Raw genomic sequence first — 19,732 nt, 5'->3', positions numbered from 1 at the left:
TCCCTGGTAAGAACATCACTAAACATGATTTATAATTAATTTAACATACAATGATCATTTAAATACGTTTTGGTAATGTGTAACATTTAATTTAAAAAAGCTGTCATCCCTACCAAAACATGAATATATATAAAATTATACAATATTTTTTTCTGGCAAACTTTTGATGCCAGAAATGTACCTGTTTAAAGTTATACCTGAAGATGAAATGTGTGTGCTTGATGCATGAAAACAAACCTCATTGGTTCTTTCCTACAAAAACACTTATGAGTTTCTGTTTACCGTATTTAATGTGCATGAGATAAATAGAAAATGCAAAAACAAAAAATGATGAGTGCTTCTTAAACTGAAATAAAATTGTAAGTCGTAAAAAGAATTTTTTCTTCTTCAAAAATGTAATCAAGTAAAAGTACAAATAATCAGTTTACATTTTACATTAATAAACAAATACCCCAAGAATAATACTTAAGTACAGCAATCCTAAAATTACTCATGTATTTTACACCCCTGCAAATAGCAAACATCTCAAAACAGTAGGCTAGTATTATAACAAAATTATGGCTTTACGAAAAACACTAAAACAATAAATATGATAACATGATAAATGAAACAACAAATATGTATTTTAAAACTATTTAACATTTTCACAACTGTGTGTACGTACATACTACCTTTCAAATTTTATGTTTATATGCTTCTGGAAATGGATCTTTTCTAACACTAATCAGGGTTAACATTTTGCATTTAGGCTCATTTTGACTACAAAGTATGTGCTTTCTGCAAACGGAATTGTGCAATTGTAGTTGATTAGTTTATTAATTTGTATATATTATTCATATCAGAGCCTTCATAATTGTGACGGCGAAAGTTTCTAGATGTTTAATAAGCCTATTTTGTTCAAAACAATCCCACAACCTACATGTCTTGTTATACACTGCACACAAACAGAATTACTTTGTTTTAATTTGTATATAACGCGGTCACTTTTTGATAACTGATGATAATAGCGCTCTGCTCTTGTCCAGGCTTTTCATGGCAGCGCCCTCTGCTGGTGAAAATAGTCCCAATCATATGACAGCCAACTGGCTAAATTGCTCGGGATTTTCCAGTGTATTTGCGGGTTGTTTTGAACATGCTGTTAAACGGGGACATTTCTGGGGACAACTCCAGTCGGGGACAGGACACCCAAAACCAGGACTGTCCCCGGAAAACGGGGATGTCTGGTCACCCTACCACAGAATCCTGAAAAATAAATGGTTTCCATAAAGATATTCAGCAGCACAACCTTTTCAACATTGATAATAATCAGAAATGTTTATTTGAGCAGCAAATCAGCATATTAAGATGACTTCTGATGGATCATGTGACAAGACTGGTGTAATGATGCTGAAAATTCAGCTTTAATCACAGTCAGGAACAAATTACATCTTAACACATATTCGCACAGAAAACAGTTATTTTCCATTGTAAAGTAATTGACTATTTTAACTGTATTTTTGATCAAATAAATGCAGCCTTGGTGTGCAGAAGAGATCTCTTTCAAAAGCATCTAAAAGACATAATAAATTAGGAGACTTAAATAATGATACCTGTTTAGTAATGACACATAGTGAATCTCTGCTTCAATGTGTGTGTGTGTGTGTGTGTGTGTGTGTGGAGGTGGAGAGTGTCAGAGGGAGTCTGATGTTTTCTCTTCATGCTGGAGTTCCTCCCCCTGTGAGTGTGTGAGTGTGTGTGTGTTTAGGGCGGCTCAGGTAACAGACGCTTCACTTCCTCTGCGTTCGTGGAAGAGACAGCAGGATGGGAGCCTGAGCCTGTGCTGAGGATGGAGAAGAAAGTGTGTGTGATCCAGACTGACTTCCACCAGTACCGGCCCATCATCATCCACAGTCAACACGTAAGACACTGCATTTTCTACTTTTTGGGTGCTTCTGTGGGTCACATGTTCACTCACACACACACAGACACAGACACACACACACACACACACACACACACACACCCTGTGTTAGTCAGACACACCCTCACGTTCAGCAGTGTTTGCGCTCTGATGAGGGTCTGAGGTTTTAGTTGATGTATGTGTGTGAAGGATCAGTGTTTCTTTGTGAATTTTGGATTGACGGGTGTTAATGTGCAGGTAAACACAGACACACGTGTGTTCCCCAGGAATGTAAACATTTGAACAAAACCACTATCCCATCCCACAATTCAAAGGGTCTTCTGTTGGGCCTCCATAGATTTCAATAATGACAAATGAGAATGATTTCAGACTGATACTGTTTTTCACATTTTATGTTTAGTTACACACACACACTCACACACACACACACACACACACACACACGCACACACACTCACACACACGCACACACACACAGACACACACACACACACACACACACACACACACACACACACACACACACTGTGGGGGGTAACGTTTTGAGTAATTTAGAGTTTCAAGATTCATTGATGTTTTGAAAGAAGTCTTCTGCTCACAAATGCTGCATAAAAAAAAAAAAAAACTTTTTGTTAAAACTTAATTTACTCCTGTGATCAAAGATGTATTTGTATCATCATTTCTCCAGTCTTCAGTGTCACATGATCCTTCAGAAATCTGAAAAACATGCTGATTTGATGTTTAAGAAACATTTTAAAATAGGTTATTTACAAAGTTATACATTTACCAAAATCATATTAAAAACTCAGTTTTTATAAATTAAATATATATATTTTAAAATATAAATTTTTGTAATATTTTACAATTAAATTTTATATTTTATAAAATATAAAAATGTTTATTACATTTAGAAAATCATGCATGTATATGCACATATGCATACATATTATAAATAAAAAATAAACTCTCTTTTTTTTTTGTGTGTGTGCCAGTGATTTACTGCCAGAGTTGCGATAGCATCTTTCATTTTGTTTTGGTTTATATCTAGGTCAACTTCTATCCTGCCAACATGTAAGTGGAGTCGATTTACCAGCATCTGCAGCACAAATGCATTAGGAGCAGCTTTGATGTGCATGCATCATATATCATGCCATATGTGAATGTCCAGTATAAAAAATCAGATTTTGGATTGCGACATTATAATCTGCAATATACAATATAACAAGTCTATTTCAACATCAAACATATGGATTGTTGAATATCCATTACTTTTCTGAGCTAAAGCGAACACAGATCTTTTCTGCCATCGCTGCCCTTGAAAGAAATCTAATAAAAAAAAAAATATATATATATATATAGAGAGAGAGAGAGAAGATGATGGGTAGTTCAGAGCTCGTCAGCAAACGTGTAAGAATTCTAATAGTTTTAGTGGATATATTATGTTACAGGATGAGAATTCAACACCACTGTCTACAATTAAGCAACATATGTTGTTATAATGTTAAGTAAATATGTAACTTATTAAAATTCTATTTTGGTCAACTTGAACCATACAGAAACACGAATGTCACATGCATTCTCATATTGTAAGAATTTATCAGTGCTTTTGTGAAAGGGTGGAATTGCTACAGCTGTTAAAAAGCTTGTAGACCCATGTGTGTGTGTGTGTGTGTGTGTGTGTGTGTGTGTGTCACCTCCGTAGAGCTGGAATGCAGTGTAGGGGAACAAATTTATTTGGAAAACTGCTGCTCATGATCTGGGCCTTGAACAATTGACTATGAAAGCAGGAATGTGAAAGTCTTTTTTGCCAGAGGGGCTGTATTTAACACAGTATTTAATGCAAATAGAGGCTTATTTCAGGTATTACATCTCACAAATAATGCAATTTGTGTGTTTTGACAGTCCGGTCTGACGTATATCCCCCTCTCAAGTTGAAACATGAAAACTTCATCACACAAACAGAGTCATTCATGAAGGCCTTAAGGGATTTTACATTGTAGCTTTTTGAAGAGCACTCACACCAATCGTTTCGCTGACGTGCTTGAAAGATTAGGTTTTTAGGTCACAAATTGTAATTGTGCAAGGTTTTTGGTTTTGGAGTCACTAAATGCACTTTGATCATGCTAAAATGGTCAAATTTCTCTCATTAATAAAATATCTACACACACATCAGATTTTCTCTGGAGATAAGATGGAATTGTTTTTCTTAATGACAGACATTTTCCACAGACATTTTGGCTCGGGCTCCAGCAGAAATTCTTCCATTTATTTATATATATAAATGCATTTTTTAAGCTTTTGAGTATGTTTTGGAAAATTAGTTCACATCTGGTTCTCCATCCAGGAAACTTGAAATCTGTGCTTTGGTGGCAAAGCCAGATTTGCTTGTTGAATCTTGTAGCTAACATTAAGTTGAGAGGAATGCTAGACATTACAGTAACAGCTCTAATAAGGGCACACTTATGATATTCATCAGACTTTGCAGGGAATAAGCTTAAGCTGAGAGAAAAAAGGTGTTGCCAAACATCTTCAACTAAATCATCTGTCTGCTTTATAGAAGTGGACACCAACTTGCACCTGCTTCGTGACATTGCATTTCTACTTCACCGGTCGGCTGTCACGTGTAGAGATGCCAGTGTGAGTCTGAATTCCCAAAAAGAAGTCCCCTGGGTTTCTGCTGTGTCTCTTTGTAATCATGTACATTTTGTGATTCATGATGAATACCATATGATTACTTTAGCAGACTGACTCTCTTCCCTCATGTGACTGTTTAATGCAGTCCTATTAATGATTTTTCCGCTTGGCTTTTTATCTGAAACTCAGTAGATTGAAGCATTAACCTTGCAGCAGTGTGTGTGTGTGTGTGTGTGAGTGTGTGTTTGATCCTGGAGAGTTATTGTAGTGGAAACGTATCAGTGGAAGAAGTCGGGCTTGTTTTGAATTGGGTCAAAAGGCCCCAGAAGCAGGAGGGGCTCCAGACGGCAGGCGGACTGAAGAAACGCTCTTTCTGCGCTGCTCAGGTCCATCCACAGGCAGGGATGAGGGATCGAGAGGAGCTGAAGAAAGCCATCGAGCAGACGGATCGCCTGCTGTCCCGCGTCCGGCAGCTGGAGGGGGAAAACTCCGAGCTGTGCAGGGAGAAACATGACGTTTTCCTCCAGATGCGTGCTGTAAGTCTTTCGCCTCGCTGGCATTGATGCTGTTGACTTCATGTGCAGGAAATGTCTCTTTACCTGGAAAGGTTCATTGAATGCGCTGACACATTCACTGGGGTCCAGATGTCTGAGAGCACTTCTGTTTTGCATTTTTATGCTTGAATGCACATGCATTTAATTTTAAATAAACTTAAATATTGCTATAAAAGAAGCATGGTTAATTATACTAAAAATGATACGATTAGTGTCATATTCATTAGGGTCCAAGTCTGAGACCACTAGTGAAAAGGCTTCTCTTTCGCATTATTCCACTTTAATGCACATGCTTTTATATATATATATATATATATACAAATTTGTAATATAAATTTTACTTAATTGATTTTAAATAAATTGTAAAATATTTTGAATTGTTTTTAAATATTAATTGTTGAAAATATACATTATAGTACAGATTACATTAAAATGATTTTCTTAGTGAAAAATGACGTACTTTAGTGAAAATGCTTGAGCATTTTTGCACTTGAATGCTCATGCTTTTTATTTAAATTAAATGTTTTAGTATTTTATTTTAAAAAATACAAAGAATTCTAAAATATTTTTAAATAATGTTTTTTTATAAAACAAAAATATTATAAAATATATATTACAAATTGTATTAATAATCTCATTAGTGTGAAATATCATGGGGTCCCAGTGTGAGAGCATTAGTGAAAATACATTTCTGCAGTTTTCAACTTTAATGCACATGCTTATCACTGTAAATAAAATCTGATTAGTGTCATTTTTCTACCTTAATGCATTTACTTTTTATTGTATTTTAAATTAAATTAAAATCAATAACTAATTAATTAAATAGATATCTTAAAATGTGTTTAAAATATTATTATTTAAAAAATATTAAATACAAATATTATTACAAACTTTATTTTACTTAAATGAAAAATGCTTTTAAATTGTATTATAATACTAATTAGGAATATAAATATTATTTTAAACTATATGTTATCAATTATATTATAATGATCTTATTAGTGACCTTGAAATACAGAATTAATCATTTGAAATTATAATAAAATCTTTTTTTTTTTTCGTTACAATGCATCTTTTATATTTTTCAAAATTCTAAAACGCTCTTTTCCATACTCTCAGAGGTTTGGACTCCGTCGTATATGGTTTTATTCCTGCTGTTTCATATTAAGGTAGTTATTAGGTTACAGTACATAATGATACGCTTTCATAGACTGAGTTATTCAGCAAATGTGCAAGATCCGCCTCCCTTCTGTGAACTGATACTCTCTTGGACTGTTTTTATTTGTGGACTGAGTTCTGGCCCAACAATTCACAGAGAAATCTGACTCGGTTTTATTGTGATGGAGAGACAGGTTGGTGTAGTTGTCTGTCTTTACAGCCCACCCATCCTAACACAAGCAAGGCCTGCTGGGATGAAATACAGCTCAGTATGAGGCTCTGGGACTGTGGTGATATTGCCAGCGCTTGCATAAATGCCACGGTGCAGCAGGGCCAGGATAGAGGATTATTTGAGCTGATTGCATTAGCAGACACTCCGTCCAAGCCTCAGTTCTCTCATATTCTTCTCTTTGTTTCTGTAAATCATTGTGCTGTAGCTCATGTTTTTTTTTAAACAGTTTTAATGCAGTGACCTTTTAAGTTTGTAGCAAATCATGAATATGTTCCAGTAGCAGCTTTACGTTTATAAGCATAAAATCAAATTAATAAAGGAATAATAAGTCAATTATATTCTAAATTATTTGCTAACTTGAGAAACAAGTGTATTGGCATTAAGTATGAAAGGGTATGTGTCTTCTGACTTGTCCTCACCTTTATCTGGCAATAGAAACCTGTGATTTATGAGTGAAATATCTTTGTGCCGCCAGGTCGGAATACACAACATCAGTTCCTGGCTCGGGTTAGACAGGATGATGAAACAGACACAGATAGCTTTCATTTTTTACTGTACTTTTGGATAGGTGTAAGAAAGGATTCAGATTTTGTCTTGTACTGTGTGCAGGAAAATCAATTCAGCGCAAACTGGACACCACAGAACAAATGCGTGTCTCGTGTCAGGTGTTTATGAATCATGCGTTTGACCCAGTGGTTATTCTGGCTGATCGCGTATATTTCCAGTGTGCTTTTTCCCTGATTCCATCCCCTGTCAGAAAATCTCTCTCCCTGCTGTAATTACAGCAGATCTAGGTTTCACACAGCTGTAATTCATCTGTCCTCCGCTGCCAGATCACAGCCACTGATTGCAGGGTATGATACAGTTGATTAATTGGGTTTTATCAGAGAATATGTTATTTAAAGCCACACTTCACATTTTTGACATCACATTGAGGGCATTCATTTGAGCACTGACTTTTTTTTTTACTTTCCGAAAACCTTTAGCACAGTAAGTTTCTTCCGATACTGGAATCTGCTAATATCACGATAACTTCCAAATCGAATGCAGATCAAAAAAAGGCATTTTGTTATTTTCAGATAGCTTCGGACGGTGTTTCTTGTCATACATTTTCAGTTTTAGTCCTATGTATCTAGAATGGCAAATTTAGGAAAAAGTCAGAATTGCAAGATATAAAATCTGAATTGCTAAAGAAAGTCAAAATTGCGAGATGCAAACTTAGAATTCAGAGGAAAAAAATTTAATAATTGCGAAATGTAAACTTAGAGTCGTCAGAATTTATGAGATGTAAACTCAGAACTGCAAGAAAGAAATCAAAATTGCGAGATTTTACATTTATCAGACGCTTTTATCCAAAGCGACTTACAGTGCATTCATGCTAATATTTTTTTACCTAACATGTGCTCCCTGGGAATCGAACCCACAACCTTGTGCTGCTAACACAATGCTCTACCAACTGAGCTACAGGGACATCCTAATTTATACCAATATATATCGAAAATATCAGAATTGCAAAATGTAAACTCAGAACTGTGAGAAAATTTAGAATTGCAAAAAAGAAGGCAAAATTGCGAGATATAAAGAAAATGTCAGTATTGCAAGAAATAAACTGCAAACATTTTTTACAAGAATCGAAAGAAAAATTTCAGTGTCTTATAAAATTGTGAGATACAAAATAAAAGTTGGTGAAAAAGTTAGAATTGCAAGATGTAAAATCCAAGCTGCCAAAGAAAGTCAAAAATGCAAGATGCAAGTTTATAATTCAGGAAAAAATTTAATAATTGCAAAATGTAAACACAGAATTGTGAAAAAATTTGAATTGTGAGATGAAACGCCAGAATCGCAAGATGTAAACTCAGAATTGCAAGAAAAATGTCAGAATTGAGAGACGTAAAATAAACATTGGTGAAAAAGTTAGAATCGCAAGATGTAAAATCAGAATTGCAAGTCAAAATTGCGAGATATAAAGAAAATGTCGGAATTTCAAGCTTTAAACTCAGAACTGCGAAAATGTTACAATTGCAAGATCTGAACTCAGAATTGAAATAAAAATGTCAGAATTGTGAGATGTGAACTCAGAATTGTGAAAAAAATTGCAAGATTAACTCAACTGTGAGATGTAAATTAATAGTTTAAAAAAATAATTGAGAGAAAAGAAAAATCATAATCACGAACTGCCAAAAAACTTTATGTAAACTCAGAATAGCAGGAAAGATGTCAAAATGTTGAGATGTAAAGAAAAGCAGAATTGTGAGATGTACACGTAGAATTGTAAAGAAAGTTTGCAAAGAAAGTTTGAATTTGCATGATGTAATCTCAGAACAGTGAAAATCACAAGATGCAAACTCAGAACTGCAAAAAAGTGAACATTATTTAATTTGAATTAATAATTAAGAGAACTTAGAAGAAGAAGAAAAAAAAGACAGAATTGCGAATTCAGAGAAAGACGTCAGAGTTATAAGTTGCAATGACCTTTTTATTCTGTGGTGGAAACAAGTTTCAATAGTTTCCAACTTAAAATGCTCTCAGCAAAAAGTAAAAAAAAAAGTGCTGACTGCACGCTGTTTACCATCTAATGTCTGATAATGTGAAATGAAAGCAGAACGCTGTGATGCCATACTTGTGCATGTGGAAAAGCTTTACGGTCTGGACACTGGTGCAGATCCTGAAGTCTGTCCCTGGAAGAGGACATACACCCTTCTATGACAACGCTTTATACAGCAGTAAAATGCCCATTAACAGTCATTAACTCATCACTTCTGGGCCAAGAATTGAATGAAATAATTAAAAGCAGATTCAGATATGGTAAAATCCTAATAGGTCTGCTAGAGCAAGACATAAACATCTATTTACTGATGTTTTATATTGTGCAGTTAAATGCAAAAATGTTCAAATACTCATAGATTAAAGCTAAACGTCTATAGATCAGTGCATTTCATATATCAAATGTTTTCCAGTCTCACAAGCTCATTAAACAGCAGTTTGATATCACAGCTGTACTTCTGCTCTAGTGTTTCCTATTTGTTTAGAGTAATTATGTGTTTTAGCGGGCCACATTTTATCCACACTTTCTAAATATTTACATCATTTTAGAAGTTTTTCCACACTTAATGATTTATGCTGTTATGCTTCTCTTGTTTCTAGAAACAACATGCCTTTGAAATGCAGAGGACAAAAGGTTGGGTTTCATGTCGTGGATTTAGTTGACATTTTTATAAATAAAATAAAATTTGAGGTAGATTAGAATCAGTTTTATTACCATTGTGCAGACAGAGTACAAGAGCCTAAAACTATTCATAAGTTTGGGGTCGGTAAGATTTGGTAACGTTTATCTTCTCTTCTGCATCATTTATTTGATTAAAAATATAGTAAAATATTATTAAAATTTATAGTAGCTGTGTTCTATGAGAATATATTGTTAAATATAATTTATTGCTGTGATCAAAGCTGAATTTTTAGCATCATTAATTCAGTCATTGATTCATATAACACATCCTTGCTGAATAAAAGGAATAATTTATAATAAAAATGTTTATTTTTTTATTTTTTAATAATAAAGAAAATTCTGAAACCAAGGTGTAATAATAAAATTATTCTAAAAAAATTAAATTATTAATAATAATCATAATGAATACAATTATTCATTTCATTTGGGTGTTTTTACTCGTTTGAGCTTCTCAGCAGTTGGTACAGTATAAACATGCATAAGAAAATCTATTGATATTCATTCATGTGAAAGTGGGAAGCTTAAAATGTTGCTATATTGTTGGGGTATAATTTATGGTCATATTTGAAGCAGATTGTGAAGACGTCACTGTCTGTGTCTGTGCATCATCATCATTGTGGGATGATTACCATTCAGTTTCATAAAGAGGCCATCATAATGGTCACCATTATTTAGTCTGAAACTCTGAGCGGTTGAATCTCAGCCAGTGGGCGTCAGGCCGTAAATCACTGCTGTGGTATGTGCTCGAGTACGTAATTCACCAAACACAAGCTTCATGCAGCATGTCGATTGCATGTGTTGATGTAGTCACACCTGTTGAGATGTAATCAGTGTCCGCCAGTGATGGGTCTTGGTTCACCTGTTGTAGATATAAATGTTTGATGTCTACGCACAGAGTGTTTTGACTGTAAAAATGAATGGCAAACAGATTTTTACATAGATTACAATAATAGCTTTGTTCTTCTGACACTCTCAGACATTTTCCAGACTGTAGGCATGGATTGGTTTTTTAAATAAATGCACGAAACAGACCGCAAATCATCGGCTGCTCCGTGTCTCGTGCAGCACGGAGATTCAGCTTCATTCTTTTGATTAACGCCAGTGCTGTTGTGATGGATAGAGGAGGACGGGACTAAGACACTCGCCGACATCAGGCAATCATCTGTGCACCTGTTTCTCTCACGACTTCTGAAAGACACCGTGGTGCTGTGTAGAAACACAGGAGGCGTCCAGCTGTGAGAGGAGGGCGAGAGAGATGGATGGTGTTTGTCAGGTCGTGTCTGTTGGGTGCTCGCTCTCAGATGAGCACGAGGAGCTGGACTGGGATAGTTTCACCACATCCATCCCAATCCATCAGGTACTCGATTGATAATGCATGTGCATGATGATGCCAGTGATGCTTTGAAAACAAGGACCTATTTTTGTTTGTTTATATTCAATTCATCGTTTTGTTGTTTTGGTTGAATGCATCTTCCAAATGGATATATGTTAGTGTTGTAATCAGTATCCTTGCATGGTTTAAGCTCATTTTGGCTGTTGAAGAGTATGTGCATAATATCAGATTTGCTAAATAAGAAAATGTGGGTGTGTTTGCCAGTGCCATGATTCTAGGATGCTGTGGATGGTTGCCAGGACATTATTATTATTATTATTTGCTTCTGAAAGGTTTTTAATTGGCTGCTCTGCTGTTGCTAAAACATTGCTTATAGGTCAAAGTCAAAAGTGTGACATTCACCAAATGGGGCTCAGGGTCCCTTTTTACTCCGGCATAATAATATGATAAAATAGATCATATTCGGAGTTAAAAGCAATTTAAGAATAGCAAGATAAGCTACATTTTTAAATGTGCGTTCCTTGTGCTTTGTGGATGGTTATTAGTGGTTTGTAATGTTATGCAGTTGCTTGGACAATGCGTGATGGTTTCTTATTGGTCAAAAGAGTCATTTCTTGACATGATGATATGATTCATTTTTGTTGAAAAGTGTAATTTCAGAGTTCTGAAAATAGCTCGATTTTTAAATGTTCTGAAGCCAGTCCAAAAGTTGGTTGGGGGCTGATGGTCGCCAGGATGTTGTTATTTGGTTGCAAAATGGTTCTAAGTGGTTTTTAATAGTTTGTTATGCAGTTGCTACAGTAGATGGTCTCTAATTATTCAAAGACTCGATTTTGAAATTCCCTAGACAGGGCTCAGGCTTCCTCCTTCAAACTAAGAGTGATTTATTAATTTTATTTCATCTGTTTTATCATCTGCCAAGTGGCAAACATAGCAAACGCCGCTAATTACTGTTTGCAAATGGGACAGGAATTTCTGAATCAACTGACCCCATCTGAGTTATAGTGGCCCATAATGCATGTGTTTTGCATGTTTCCTACAAATGTTGAAACCGATATCCATTATGCAAGCAATCTATTTATACAGCACTATTATCACACAGTGCTTCACAGAATAAAGACAAACACTGATCAATATAAGACAAATCTAAACCTTAACACATGACCACACTGTCATTCACAGAAACATCCAAATTAGACAATGCAGAACATCATCAGAAAAAAAAGGCTTTAGATTGAGTCGATCTCAAACTCCACACTTTTAACAAGATCGGCATGAGAAAAAGAGTAAAATACACTTGTATATATGACAGGCATTGATTAATAATAATGAAAATATTTAAAAACACATTTGGGATCACTCACCCACCACAACACACTCTTGGCTGGGACAATATTTAACAATCTTAAAGAGATAGTTCACCCAAAAATTTACATTTGATGTTGATTTAATGAAAACATGATCTTCAAACATGATGATTCATAAAATGCAAGTTAATGGCTACCGTCACTTTGAGAATCAAAAAAAAAAAAAAAAAAAAAAAAAAAAAAAATTTAAACTGTGGCTCCTGATGATTTTTTGAGGTCTTTAATGTAACTAGATGGTTTTCTGGAACAAGCTGATCAAATGGTTAGAAAATACATCAAGGGCCATACTTTGAGAAAAAATGGTTTAGCACTTACTTTGAAACAATTTTGACTAAAAAAATGCTAGTAAACTTCACAAATAGTTACAAAGAAATAAATTTTTTTAAGTGCAAAGATTAAAATAGTACTTTCTTATAAGTCATACTCTTAAAATCTTTGTTTTATTTATAACCGCACATGTGAAAGCCGTATCCTTTGTCCACCATTGGTCAGCCAAACAGATGGCCCCGCCCCCAAACTCACACCATTGGTTGAGCCAGTGTTGTTCTGTCTTTTCCAGTTGAGCTACTCGAACAAAAATATCACAGTTGGTCCAGTAACATTCTAAGGTGATGTAACACAGCCGTTAATGTCTTAGCTGATAAGCAAGTGATAAAAACAGATGCTTTACTAATAAACCAAACACGAATGACTGAAATCAGAACAGAACAAGCTCATTTATGGAGAAATGTGCTCGTGGGCAAAACACATCCACTGCCAACTTTGCAAGGACCCTCATATTTGTCTGTTTTTAACCTGATGGCATGTATCAAAGAACAAGTTGCAAAAGCCGAGCTTTTTATGTCCTGTCAGGACTAGTTTGTTAAATGATCTGCTTCGTCGAGGGGAAGATCACTTTGTCCTTCTCATGTTTTGAAGCTTCTGATCACAGGAGGGTTGTGAAGAGCTTTTGAGCCTCTTTTGTTGCTCTTGTCTTGTCGTCTTCCTCTGAAGTGCGTCCCCTGAGGCTGACATGCAGCAGGAGACTCATCCGTGTCCTCTGTCTGTCTCGTCCTCCCCGGAGCAGGATCAGGAGAGCCTCCATCAGGCCGAGCAGCGCTGCGTTCAGCTGGAGGCGCAGGTGGCCGGACTGGAGGAGCGTCTGGAGCAGGAGGAGGGTGCCGCCGCTCAGCTGTCCTCCCAGCGTCACCGGCTCGAGGCCGAGTGCTGCAGTCTGCGCCGAGACCTCGAGGAGCTGGAGAACACCCTGACTTCAGTGGAGAAGGACAAGCAGGTAGGACTGGCTTGACACGCTCTTGACCCGTTACAGTGGAGGGACTGCAGCCAGTTCTGTTCTTACCAGGTTTTTCCACATCGTTGTAAATCATGCATCATTAGTAGTCTGGGGAATATCATCTGAAACGGTTTTGGAATATTTCATGCTGCATGATTTAGAGCAGAGGAGAGGACCTACAGACCCTCTAGATGTAGACTTTATTTTTGATGTTAAATTCAGATAGTAAGGATCATGTAGGATCACTGGTAAATACTGTATATGCATTTGTAAACATTCTGGTAAAACTGGTAAAATGATGCTAAATTTAAATAATTTATTTGTTGTCTAACAGTAAAAAAAAATAGGGGGGACAACTTTATTTCTCATAATTGCAGCTTTATTTCTCGTAACTTTGTGACTTTATGTTTCAGAGAGGGTCTTCAACTTTTTCTTATTTTATAATTGTGACATTATTTCTCGTAGGAATTTTTCATTACTGCAACTTTATTTTCGATAATTGTGACTTTTTATTTCTCATGTTGGCATTTTATTGATACTAAATTTGTCATGATTGCAACTTTTTCTCGTAATTGCTTTATTATTATCATGGATTGCCAATGTATTTATAGTATATACACCTTTACTTCTAATAACTGTGACTGTTTCTAATAATTTCCACTTTACTTCTCCCATAATTGCGACTTTATTTCTAGTTCTTGTAACGTTATTTCCTGTTATTGCGACTTTAGTTCTTAGAAATGCAACTCTGTTTCTTTATTTCAAGTTATTTTTTATAATTGCAACTTTATTGCCAGTAATTGCGATTTCACTCTTGTGTAATTGCAACTATTTTTTTACTGTTGCAACATTGTCTCATAATTATGATTTATTTCTCATAGTTGAAACTTTGTTTATCGCAGTTGTAAATATTTGTGACTATATTTCAAATTGATTTCTGCTGTTTTTTTTTTTTTTTTGTAACTGCAACTTCAGCTTTACTTTCACTTTATCTAACAATATACTTTTGAAATTTGCTGATAGTTGTTCTGGCAGTTGTTGTCAGGATCTTTGGCAAGCGTTTGGGTGACACACTATCCATGAAAAATGATTAAAATCCTGCCGCTAACGTTGACACACACAAGAACAGGCCTGTACAGCTTGTTTGCTCTTTTACACTTCAAGTGGAAATGGTTTGGAGTCTATTTGTTGCCAGAAAACCTGTGAGTGACTTCATGTGTGACATCAAGTCTTAGAAGCATTACATTCAGCTTTCAAAACAAAACTGTAAAATATATACTGTATATAAAATATACAGTCAGTTCCGTAGGCGTTGTGTCCCGATGGCAATAATTGTTACTTTAACTGCACTGCATAAAGCTGCGCTGACTTCTAATTCGAGCTAGGTGTGCTGCCTTTCAATTACAGCACGCAGTCCATAATTATTCCAATTATAATTTTGTCTCATCTCTTAACAATTTACAGTATGTGCAGATGTGTGGGGTTATTTGTCTGCTCATAGCTCTAGTTTATGTCTGAGTTCAGAGGAACAATAACAGCTGTGGTATCAGGATAAAAGTATTTGAGGAGCCTCTCTACACTTCTGGTCTAGATCTGCTTCTCAAAGCTTTACAGACACACGCACACACACACAAACATGCACACACACACACACACACACACACACACACACACACACACAGACACACGTGTGCTCCATTAGTCCCTCATGTCATTGTTGAAACAAATTGCATCTGCCACACACAAAGTCAGTATAAGTTTCTTTTTCTAACAAAATTACTGCTCTTCTTTTTGCAACTTTACGTTTCCAATTTGGATTTTATTTCCTGTAAGTGAAAAAAAAAAATGTCCTCGTGATTGTAATTTTGCTCTGTAATTGTGACTACTTCTTGCTATTGCAACATTACTTCTCATACTGTAATTGTGACTGTTTTCCCATAATTGCGACAATTATGTCTTTATTTCTTGTAATTGTGGTTTTTTTTGGGGGGGGGGTTCAAGTAATGGTGACTAAATCTCGCAATTGCAACTTTATTTTTCATAATAGTGACTATTACTTAAGATTACTTCAATCTAAAATGAAAATTAGCCAGTGCTTTACTTGCACTCGATTCAGAAAAATTTAAGACAAATTTTGGAGTTATATCAAAAATTGTCTTGTCTTTTCCCAGCTCTATCATTGCAGTCTGCAGGTGTTACAGCTGAACAGTTCAAGAGTCGTCATAAACGTGCTTCACACGGCTCTGGGGGGTGAATAAAGGTCCTCTGTAGCGAATCCATGCGTTTTTGTAAGAAAAATATCCATATTTCAAACGTAATAAACACATTTCTTTCACTTCCATTATGTGTCATACACTGAAGCCGAAATTAGAAACACAAACTGAGGATTTGTAAAGAAACATTTCGAAGGATTTCAATATAAACCAAGAGGAGACTGGTTTACCTTTGCTAAAGGTAACTTTGCTTACTTTGTTCATGTAATTAAACTCACAAGACTAGCATATCTCAGATATACACACGCTGCACAGATACGACATCATCTGCCGGAACGGCTTCCTCGTATGACACATAATGGAAGTGAGAGAAAAGTGTTTATTACGTTTGAAATATGGATATTTCTCTTACAAAAATGCATGGATTCACTACAGGGGGCCTTTATACACCCTCCGGAGCCGTGTGAGACATGTTTATTGTGAATGCATGCACTTTATTTGACATCTTCTGGACTGTTCAGCTGTAACACCTGCAGATTGGAAAATAATTAATATAACTCTGCCTGGATTCGTTTGGAAGAAGAAAGTCATATTTACGTACCTAGGATGTCTGGAGTGTGAGTAAAACAGTCTAATTTGAAATTTTGAGGGAACTAACGGTTAAATTTTCTTCTCATAATAACACCTTTATTTCTTGTAATTGTGACTTTTCTCATATTGGAACTTTATTTCTTGTAATTATGACACATTTATTTTGATTGCAACTTTATTTCTTATAATTGACTTTATTTACCCATATCATGACTTTATTTCTTGTCATGCATTTCTTTTTATCATAATTGTGACTTTATTTCTCATATTGGGACTTTGTTTCTTGTAATTGCTACAATGCCTTGTAATTGTGACTATTCTTTGTGATTGCAACTTTTGGACCTTTTCTTGAAATTATGTTTTTTTTCTTGTAAATGCAATTCAATTTCTAGTAATTCAGCTTTTAATTCTTGTAACTGCAACTTTATTTCCCTTGATTTTGAATATTTCTCATAACTGCAACTTTATATTTCATAATTGCAACTTGTAATTGACTTTTTTTTATCGTAATTGCAACTTTATTTCTCACATTTGAGACTTTGCCGTAATCTGAAATATACTTTTTTTTATAATTGCAAATGTTTATCTTACAAAAGTTCCTAAACCGGATGCTCCTGAACTCTCTCTAGTCCTCAGACTCTGCAGTGAGGAAGCTCTCTGAAGATCTCACCCAGAAGAACGAGCTGGTTCACAAACTGCAGAAAGAAAAGGAGCACCTGGTGGAGTTGAGCCAGGTGAGGGCTGCTGAAATGACCTAGAATCACATTCTCTGCCTGTATTTATGTTCCAGGATCCATCACTCAGAACAGCAGCCTTAGACATACGCAGGACAGTTTTGACCAGAGTTTTTTTTAAGGATGCTGCAGTGTAAAGGTCAGTCGTGAGGCGAGGTAACACAGCCTGCTCTTTTAAATGGTACAGACCCATCTGGAAGACAAGTTGGAGGTTGTTAACAGGTTAGCGTTCATCCCTCCGGCACAACAGGCCATTTCCGACTTTAATCTGGAAAATAACTTAAAGGGTTCAGGTCACAATCTGTGATTGTTTCTTAAATAATGAAAAATACTTTCTGTGAAATGGTTTATAATGAGTTGCAGCAGTGAACTGCTTGGAAATCTTGATTACCAATCAAAACATGGTGTTTTACTCTAACAGAGCACAGTAATTGATACGCTTTTTTGCATGTCATAAAATTGATGAATTATTCATGTGGTTTTGACCAGGTTGAAAAGATGCTAATGTGCAATAATTGAGTGTTGAAAAAAAAAAGTGTTGCTCCAGGACTGTCTCTGTCACTTCTCCAGAAATTGTAAATACGGTTTTTGCTAATGCTTGCAAAAGTGCATACCCTCAAAATGACAAATTATTCATGTGTGTTTGACCCAGAGAAACCCCCCCAGCAATTTAAGCTTATTTGGAAGTAATTACTTTCCTGATGTAGACACAGAGCACCTCGGATCACGGTTTAGTTCACCTTAGAAAGGCAAGAAGTGTCTTATTTTCCTTTCTTTTGTGCTCCATAAAACTCTATGATCGGTGTGCAGCAACGTAAGCCAGATGTCCAACAGTAGCAGCTCATCTCTGTGATTCACGACCTTCATCAGGAGCTATCTACAGATACGTGAGCTCTTCGTTCAAGGAGCATAGCGTCGGTGTGATGGTCTGGTGTGCTTTACATTTGAGTTCAGACTAGAATGAATGTGCCTTTCAGGGTCTGGTTTGATTAAGCCATCATGCTCTCTCTGTGATCGGCCGAATGAAAGCATCCCGGTCAGATGTGAGCCGTTCTTGGCTGGAGATTTACGCCACATCTGCTCGACAGACCCTCACGTCTCTGTTTTATTTTTGCAGCAGGCCATCGAGGACTTACAGTGCGAGGAGGAGAAGGTGAACCTCCTGACCAAAGAGAAAGCCAAGCTGAAGCTGCAGGCGGAGGATGTGAGTAGATCAGCAGATCACTACTGTGGTCCGGCCCACGGATAGATAAAGACATCTCGCCAATCTGCTTGATGTTCTCCTAGCTGGAGTATCTGTTGGAGCAGGAGAGGAAACAGAGGACGGATTTGGAGAAGAGCAGGCGGAGGCTGGAGGGAGACGGGAGGAACACTATGGACAACCTGACAGAGATGGGAAAGATGAGGGCCAGCCTGGAGGAGATGATCAAGAGGTGAGGAGATGTTTCACCAATGCAGATGATGATAAATTAACTGCATTTCACAGATGAATCACAGCTATCCAGTGCACTTCTGAAACAGTTGTTCTATTGGCTTATGTATCCCCTTTTTTTTCTTTGTTTAGTCCAGAGTTAAACAAATAAACTAGAAACTGTGATTGTAAGCAGTGTGCGAGTTTAAAATTTTTAAAATGTTATTAAATATTTATTATGTATTTGTATTTATTTTGTATTAGTTTTTTAATATGTATTTTGTATTTATTAAATATTTTATTTTTTGAATATTTAATCTGTTTAGCTGCAGAGATCTGTAAACATTTACATTTATGCACTTAGCAGATAAAAGCAATATTAATTATGTGAATTAATTATTATTAATTATTATTCAGCATTTGAATGTGTTGTTAAACTATAAAAATAATTATCTATAAATCATATAATAATTTATAATCTATTTAATGTATTTTACCTTAAAATGGTTTCGCTGTCAAAAATGTTATGGACTCCATATAATGTTATAATAATTAACTAAAATAAAAATGAATGATCTCTTGAAGCCGTTGATGTCTCCAAGAGAAGCTTTAAAAATGGAGCAGATAAAGCAGCACAGCAGATGTTTGGACGGCTCTTGTCTATAACATGATATCAGCTTGAAGCGCCGCTATCTCTGCTTTGAGTTAAAGGCCTCCGGGCTCCTCGAGCTGTTCAGGCTTGTTAGGATGCAGAATGGGTATTTTCTGTAGAAAGCAAAAGCTGCAGTTTCATGGAGGCCCCAATTAAATAAATAAATAATAAATATTTGAGTAATGGTGAAAGGGTTAAAAGCAGAGATAGTGTGTGCTCAATATGGAGTATGTATGAATGGAAGCTCCGCCTCTCAGTTAAAACAGCCAATCAGCTTTCAGATAGAGACTTTACCTGTTTGTTTGTTTATTGATGATTTGAAGACATACTGTATGATATTAAAAATGAATCTTGATCAACAGTTTTGGAGATTTCACACTTTCTTGAAACAGAAGTCTGTTTCCACCTAAAAGAGATAATTGTGACTATTTATTGCAGCTGCCACTGAAAAAAT

The 19,732-nt window shown here is 35.8% G+C and overlaps 1 protein-coding gene across 2 annotated transcripts in view; it reads left to right on the top strand.

Moving 5' to 3' along the window:
• The first annotated feature begins 1,733 nt into the window (after positions 1-1,733).
• The window catches only part of LOC113112014 (myosin-16), a 46,113-nt gene continuing 28,114 nt past the window's right edge, over positions 1,734-19,732 (top strand). The window contains exons 1-6 of one of the 2 annotated variants that reach the window (XM_026277356.1): positions 1,734-1,897; positions 4,921-5,070; positions 13,471-13,677; positions 17,111-17,215; positions 18,333-18,419; positions 18,503-18,648. In XM_026277356.1, the coding sequence (XP_026133141.1) occupies positions 1,826-1,897; positions 4,921-5,070; positions 13,471-13,677; positions 17,111-17,215; positions 18,333-18,419; positions 18,503-18,648 (767 nt within the window). In that variant the 5' untranslated portion in view covers positions 1,734-1,825. The remainder of the gene's footprint in view (positions 1,898-4,920; positions 5,071-13,470; positions 13,678-17,110; positions 17,216-18,332; positions 18,420-18,502; positions 18,649-19,732) is intronic. The other variant, XM_026277357.1, reaches the window with a different exon arrangement.

This window comes from Carassius auratus, chromosome 12 (genome assembly GCF_003368295.1).
Source record: "Carassius auratus strain Wakin chromosome 12, ASM336829v1, whole genome shotgun sequence".
Classification (NCBI taxonomy): Eukaryota; Metazoa; Chordata; class Actinopteri; order Cypriniformes; family Cyprinidae; genus Carassius; species Carassius auratus.
Note: the sequence above shows the minus strand (reverse complement) of the source record. Positions and strands in the feature narration are given on the sequence as shown.